The sequence below is a fragment of the Oreochromis niloticus genome, unplaced genomic scaffold (genome assembly GCF_001858045.2).
Source record: "Oreochromis niloticus isolate F11D_XX unplaced genomic scaffold, O_niloticus_UMD_NMBU tig00002932_pilon, whole genome shotgun sequence".
Lineage (NCBI taxonomy): Eukaryota > Metazoa > Chordata > Actinopteri > Cichliformes > Cichlidae > Oreochromis > Oreochromis niloticus.
The window spans coordinates 39688-47602 of record NW_020327744.1 but is presented as its reverse complement, the minus strand read 5'-3'; the positions used below and the strand labels follow the sequence as shown (position 1 = coordinate 47602).

Sequence of the window (7915 nt, the reverse complement as noted above, 5' to 3'; positions counted from 1 at the left end):
CCTCAGTGCAGTGATTAAAAAAAAGTTCATCTGACACCAATGAGCCAACAGCCTCCATGTAAACGTTTCCACCCTCAACAATCAGCTCAGATTTATAAAGTTTATCATGTTCAGGCCCTGCAGCTGATTGGTGGCATGTCTGATCAGAAAGCCTTTCTGCATCTTCACAGTGTGAGTCTGAGAGTTTCTGAACAACAGGATGAGCTGCTACACACCTGACACCACATTCAAACACACACAAGCTGCAAATCTAACACAATATTTTAGACCAAAGAAAAAAGGTCACAATTTGCAGTTAACATGAAGATATTGTAGAGCAGAAACAACACAGCACACAAGTTTCATGTAGAGATGATTGTTTATTCTGAATGTTATTTTCATTCAGTTATTTTCCATTATTTTTTTGGATTAATTTTCTGGTTTATCCATTTCATGTAAGGACAGACTTTTACAGTAACAACTGGTCCAGTACAGACACGTTTACCAGTGCTCTTGATTACACCATAAATCATGTTGTTGTATATCACTCCACCACCAGAATCACCCTGAGAGAGAAAAACATAGTTTGTGTTTAAGTTTGTTCCAAAATATCTAAAACATACACACATGATATACAGTAATGTTAGCAGTCAACTTACCTCACGTACATCTACATTAGGTTCTTCCAGACACAGCCTGTTGTTATACGGCACATCTGAATCACATCGAGAGTTTCTGGTAAGCTTACAGTCAACAACATGCATGTTTGCACACTGGAGATGAGGTGGTTGGCCAGGGACTAGAGAAAAAAAAAAAGAACAAAAGTCATTCATAACCTTTCAAAAACTAAAATCTTGAGGAGAATGATGTTTTGTCTTTTTTCTGGATGTTTCCAAATGATTTTTAAACAAGGAATCTGCCATACAGTATATCTACTATAGAATTAAAAAAACAACAACTTTGTTTATATTAAAGTATTCAAATAAAACGTAAATGTAACTGTAAAACAGACACAGAAACCAAAATAAAGTCTAGCATAAACTGTGAAATAATTCATCAAAACATTTTCTTACGTGTGTGGCCGGCCGCATTTACCATATACCCACCAAGTCCTGCAACCTGAACGACGTCTCCTCTAGAAACAGACCAATAAATAATAATCAATTAATTTCAGGTCCATCCATGTGTTTTAAACACCAAATAAGTTAATAAATCTCAAAATTTCGACTTTATTCTCAAAATGATCTATACTATATTTTTTCCTGGTCACCAAGTCGCTTCCACACAACTTTACTAAGAATCTTATAAACATGTTTGATTCACAAAGAAAATTCTGACACTTTCTGCTGCATTAACAACACACTGTCATTTACCTGCTACTGCCTCATGGCTTGGCTCCATTTGTATGGGCTCAAATTGTGGTCATAAATACTTTGCACTTGTAAATCAAATGTGTAGTTGTGAACTGAGTTTTGTAACCTTATAAACCAAAACATCTGAAAATGTTATGTTTGTGCATCTATAGATGAGAATTTTTGTGTGTGTAAAAAAGATTTACAAAAGATACAATTTTTTTGTTAAGGTCTGCTTATAATACAAGAATGAACAAATTGAGAGCTGTTTTTTTACAGTCTTGGGATTTGGTCATCTTGATAAGCAAACAGTTCTCAAGCAATGCAGAATCCTCTCAGCCACAGACTGTCAGCATTAGTCAGACAGAGCAAATTAGTATGATCGCAAAAATGGGTTGACGTCAGCAGAAACCCAGCAAACATCTACTCAAAATGGAAAAATACACTCAAAATAAAAGTTGAAGAGATGTTGCAGATCTTGCTACGATGTTGCTTTGAGTTATGTCTTTATGTCTAATGTGTTAAGTTGTGTTAAGCATATTAGATGGTGTTTAAAAAAACAAAACAAAGATACATGTGGTTACAGAGGCTCTTAACCTTCCTGCGGTTTTATTTTAAGCGTTCAAGTTGTTGCCTTCCCATCAACTCAAAGCGGGCTGGCCATTCTGATATCTGGCACTGACGAGGCATTTTCATCCAGAAAACTGCCACTCACTGGATATTTTACTTTTTCATCCCACTTTCTGTATACCCTAGAGATGTGTGTGTGTGTGTGTGTGTGTGTGTGTGTGTGTGTGTGTGTGTGTGCTATAAATAATATAAAACTATAAAACAGTGAAATACAACGCTGGTGTTGCAAATCAAAGAAAAGTTGCAGAAACATTATGATTTGATCATCACTGTGCTATTGGTGCTGCTGCTTTTAATCTAACATGACAGCCACACATTGGAGATCTGAAACTTTAAACCTCATACATTTAAAACAGGTCACTCAACAGGTCACTCACTGTTTTCAATGCCCATAGCTTAATAAAGAAGGCCAGGAAGTTACTTTATTTTGGCTCCAGATCAAATTGAAATTTGTAGATTGAACAGCTGATAAATAGTTTACAAATGTAACTGATACATTTTCTAATCTGTGTTCTATTAGCTGCATTTCCAGCAGTGTGAAGCAGACTGAGGAGCAGATTCAAACCAAACCTATTTGCTCCTAAACTGATGGTGTTAGTAATGTATGTCTTAACAAGTTGCTTATATAAAACTTATTAGTTCAGCGGACAATCTATGTCATGTTTAAAGCATACTATAAATTAAATAACTAATGAAAATTTGATGCTTCCTGCTCATTTTACACAAAAACTCTGAACATAATCTCAACAGGCGCATATTTCCATGGTGATCTTACCAGGTAACAAGAGAGCCACCTGAAACACTGAAAACTTAGAAATTAGGCTCAGCGTGGATCACTAACAGATTAACCTTGCTTCATTGTCCACCACTCTGAAGCCAGTCGCCCAGAAGAGGGAGACTAAATTCTGAAAATGCTGCCGACCCACTACATCATAATAATATGCTAAAAATACAGATATATTATTGAAGTTGTGTGATTGGGTTAAAAACAGTATGTAGTATTCTGACTACTGAATTATACTGAATACAATGTTAAAGAATTACCAATATGAAATTGTGACATTTAATTAAAAAACAAATTAACAAAAACAGTCATCTGGCACAGGTAATCATTGGGTAGAAAAAAATCAAAACATTAACATAAGAACCTGAAACAGCTTATATCAGCATCTCAAGAATGAATACACAGTAATTTCATGAAAACTCACATTTTAGGAGGGTTGTTACAGTCAGGTAAGGCTACAGGCTGAATCCCAGTCAGTGGCTCAGAAAGTTCCAGTAGCATGATGTCATGCTTTCTATTAAAGATGTTTAAGATATTTGTCTTCCAGATGCTCGTCTTAAAGATCTTTTTCTTTGCCACTTCCTGGACCTGTCCTGGACCTGTCCTGGACCTGGATGAACTCCAACAATCGCGCTCAGAGTCCTGCACAAGAGAAATAGTGACTGTACTATGAAAATATGAGAATGATGAATGTTGTTATTATCTTACTGTTGCTATGAAAAATTAGAGGTAATTATTTTTGCTTCAGTATTTTAAGACACATTGCAGGACAATTTGTTAATGAATTTTCTTTATGTAAAAACTGTAGATTTCTCACCGTCCTCTCTCCTGGCAGTGAGCTGCAGTCAAAACCCAGCGTGGATGGATCAGTGAGCCGCCACAGTAACTCTGTTTTCCATCCTTTTCTAAAATAACTTTCACATGATAGTGACGCTCATTTTGACAGTCTTGACCACCATAGATTCTCTTGCGCAAATCCACCACGGTGCTTACTGTGACACCTGAAATACAGTACAGTACAATATATTTTTTTTTAACTTTACTTAAGTACAATTTTGAGGTACTTTACCTAAGTAGTTCTTTTTTTCTGACTACTTTTTACTTTTACTCCCTACATTAAGTATATATATATATATCTGTACCTTCTACTCCCTACATTTTCAGAACAGGGTGGTTACTTTTGCTTTGATGCATTTGAGGGAATTTATTAATTCATCACCTCCAAACATCAAACCGATTTGGGCCAGAGAGGCAGTCCATGTTGTTTGTTTATTAATCGCCAGGGAATGTCAGATAAAAATAAATGATGTTTGCCAAAGTCAGGGGTAAAAAAATGTGACAATATTTTTTTGTTTTGTTTTTGAAACAACACCGGAATGACTGCAGGTGTCCCTATGTTGTGGTTGCTGTCCTTCGGCATCTAGCTAGCCCTACTGAAGAGGAGCGATGAGCATAAAGGGAATGACTTTTTCAAGTGTCAGGTAATTTCAAATGCAACGTCTCTACAATTCACCAATCATCAACAAACACGCAAACTATTTGTGTGCAGTTTGTCGCACAGTGTGTTGCTAGCTAAAGGTCCAGCTGCTGTGTTTCACAGGGACAGCAAAGAAAGAGAGCTAACTTCACTCACAGCTGGAGAAAGATAAGAAAGGCCAGGTTAGATTTAAAGGTAAGGACTGCTCAGTGGTGTCTGATAAACTGGAAATGTAACTCTTTTTTTTTTTTTTTTTTTTTTTTTTTGTCTGTCCCATTTGGTTCTTTAGCCGTCAGAATTGTTGTCTGAAGACCAACAAGGATACCAAATGGATTTATTCTGCCAAATGGATCATCATGGCATTGCCGTATTGGTCCATTTGATCAAACTTTGTTGTTATTATTTATTTTATTTTCAGTTGTTACAGATGGGACAGACATGACTGGGGGATAGGAAAGGGAGAAAGAAAGAGAGGAAGGAAAAGAAAAACAGAAGGGAAAAGGGACAGTCAGAAAGGGCACTTACAAAGACAAAGAGAAAGAAAAAAAAAATCTCCTGGATCACCTGTTGAGAGAAAAAGAAGAGAAGACAAGCAAAAAAAAAAAAACCAAACAAAAACAAAGCAACATACTAAACACAACACCATCACGTTAATCTAGCTAAGTGTGAACATCAGTAAATACTAAATATTGAAAGTTGTTGTGCAGCATGCAGGACAGACAGCGCACAATGTGCTTTGAAGTAGCAGCTAAGAAAGGTGTAGTTTATGTCTACAAACAGTGAACACCCGTGTGCACACCTGTGTGGATCAACGCGCTTGTATACAAAAGGTTTCCCCATGTAACGGTCTGCTAGAGGGTGTGGAGGGCCATAGCCCCGTCCCCCAGGGCATGAAGCAGGCATGGAGGAGATCCAGGCTCCAGACATCCAGAGGCCCCAGAGTGCGAGAGCCCAAGGAGTACCACCGGAGGGGCATCCGTGCCACCTTCCTGGGAAGGGCTGAGGAGATCCCCAGACGAGGGGTCACCCAGTAGCCACGGAGCAGAAGCCAGAGGGGGCTGCACTGGCGTGCCCGCCGGCTCTGCCGGCAGCCAGCTGTGCCAGAGTGAACCGAGTTGCAGGCCCCGAGGCCGGAGGCCCGAGGGCCCCCTTTGCCCCGGAAGAGGCCTGACCGAGCGACAGGCACCAGGCCCCGCCAGGTAGCCACCGGGAGTGAGCTGGTGCATACCTGAGCGCCCAGCCCCGGACACCAAGAACCACCAATGCACCAACCCCTGAGGGCATCAGTTACCAGCAGGGAGTGTGGTGAGGGGAGATAGGCCTCCACACTTGGAGGGCCTGGGAGTACCCAGGGAGGTGGAGTCTAAGACCCGACCTGACATATAGACACAGACAAACAGGCACACACAGACATAAACATGCTTTCCCACCCTCATGCACACATATACAAACACTCAGCACTCACCCAACGTAGGGACAGACATACATAGACATGTACACACAATCATACTCCCCAAACATACTCTATGCCCTGGGTCCAGGTACCCTCGCCCCCAGAGGGGGAAACGGCACCCAGACCCAAGAGATGTGACCCTTTCCCCCGGGGTGGAGGCAAGCAGACCGCCCCAGGCTCCGCAGCAGCAGGGAGGCCAATCGGACAGCCAGCACCTCCTCCCAGCCCCCCGCCCCGATGGCTAGTAGAGAACGGGGGTGTGTGAAGACCCCATACCTCCCTCCTCCCGCTCATGTGTAGTGTTGCTGCGTGTTGTTCTAAAGTGCATTTAAAACAAGGGAGGGCATGGTGCTGCTGCCAGAGAGCAGCAGGTGTTAGCACGGCCCCTCCCGAGAACCCTCAATGTCTACATGGATTTAAAATTGAGAGGTGGGCACCGGCGCCAGAGGTAGGGTTGAATACACAGACCGTCTTCTGGACGCCGTTAACGTGGTCACCCTCAAGGCCCTATATGTATATATATATATATATATATATATATATATATATGTATATGTGTGTGTGTGTGTGTTATGAGAGTGTGAATAATGTGGATGTCTAAGTTGTGAAATAAAATTGAGGCACAGGTGGCCAGAAGGGGACAGAGGGGGGGGAATGCCTCCCCTGCACCCTGGTGACACACCCGCACCCCAAGGCCCTACCTGTGTGGGTGGGTGTGGTGGAGCGGGAAGAGGGAGGCAGCCGGGGATGGGAGGAAAAGAAGGGAGGGGCAAGATGCCCCTCCTTAGGGCCAGCTCCCCCGCTGACCCCAGTAGGCACCCCCGTCCTCTAGCACCCACCAAGGCAAGGGGGCCCAGGCCCATCCAGACCGGGGCCTATGGCAGCAGCACCGCTAAGCCCCACAGGACCTGGGGAAGCCCACCCCACCCCACCGCAGAGGAAACTATACCCACCCCAACATTCAATCATCTCCAGACTACACAAGACAACAGACACCCAGGTTAGGTTTATTCTCCACCTCTCCTGTGTCTCTCCCCCACCTGCAGAGTGGACTTCTGCAAGGATGGAACAACCTCCCTGCCAGTTGAAGAGCCCCCCAGTTAGGCCGATGCACCAGAGGCCCCCTGCGCCAGGGCTGAGCCCCCGTGCACCCACCCGCCCACAACCTCGGCGACACACCGACGAGGACCGAAGCCTCCAAGGCCCAGCCAGAGCCCCATCACGGAGACGAAGCATCCCCGAACCCCAAGCCCCCCCGCCTGCCCCGGATCCACTCAGGGGCAGCCAGGCCACCAGGCCAGTAACCTACGTCCGCCAGTACAGACCATCCCCCAGCCCCGCTGCACGCAGCCACGAGGAGAACACCCTCTAAGAGCGACCAGAGCCACTAACCAGGTTATGACCACAACCCCCCGGGTTAAGCCCTCCAGGGATAACGTCTCAAGGGGTTCTCCTGGCGCCCTAAGCCCATCCCAACCTCCACATCAACCACAATAGCGAAGGCAGGACCAAACCATGACCCCCACCCCACTAGGTGATGAAGCCGATCAAAGGAGCCCAGAGGGATTGATCTAATGTGGTGGCAGAGGCTGTATCAAGACTAATGTGATCTATTAGATGGTTTTTATATTGATTAGAATTAAGATTATTTTTATTTTTCCAGTTAAGGAGGACCGTTTTCTTGGCAATGCATAGGGCTGTAAAAACAATGTGGGCTGTGTTTATTTCTGCAGTGACCTCATCCAAGTTGCTCAGCAAGCACACTAAAGGGGAGGCTGGAATGTTACATTTCAGACACTTTGATAAGTCTTCACATATCTCACGCCAAAACTTCTGCACTGGTGGACAGAACCAAAGGGCGTGGATGTAATTGTCTGGTGTATTGCCTTGACAGTGTGAGCAGTTGTTGGAAGATGTAAAGCCCATCTTGAACATCCGATGACCTGTATAGTGCACTCTATGTAGTATTTTGTATTGTATTAATTGCAGACTGGGATTTTTAATCAATTTAAAGGTTTTTAAGCATATCTGAGACCAGAAGTTTTGGTCTAAGCTTACTGATAGATCTACTTCCCACTTTGCAATAGGAAGGGATATTGATTCATCTATTTTAGAAAGTGTTCTGTATATTTTAGATAATAATTTGGGGGATTTAAGAGTAAGAAAGTGTACCGCACTTGGTGGTGTTTGTAATTCAGCTTGACTGAGGTTAAATCTCTTTTTTACTATGGATTTAATTT

At 43.1% G+C, this 7915-nt stretch overlaps 1 protein-coding gene across 1 annotated transcript; it reads right to left on the bottom strand.

Moving 5' to 3' along the window:
• Window positions 1-395: 395 nt before the first annotated feature.
• On the bottom strand, window positions 396-3296 carry LOC106097599 (kallikrein-15). The gene is made up of 4 exons (XM_025904627.1): window positions 3170-3296; window positions 1053-1114; window positions 639-778; window positions 396-545 (listed from the first exon to the last, which is right to left on the bottom strand). Exons 1-4 carry the CDS (start codon window positions 3244-3246, stop codon window positions 396-398), a joined length of 429 nt encoding a protein of 142 aa, XP_025760412.1. The 5' UTR covers window positions 3247-3296.
• Between the last annotated feature and the right edge of the window lie 4619 nt (window positions 3297-7915).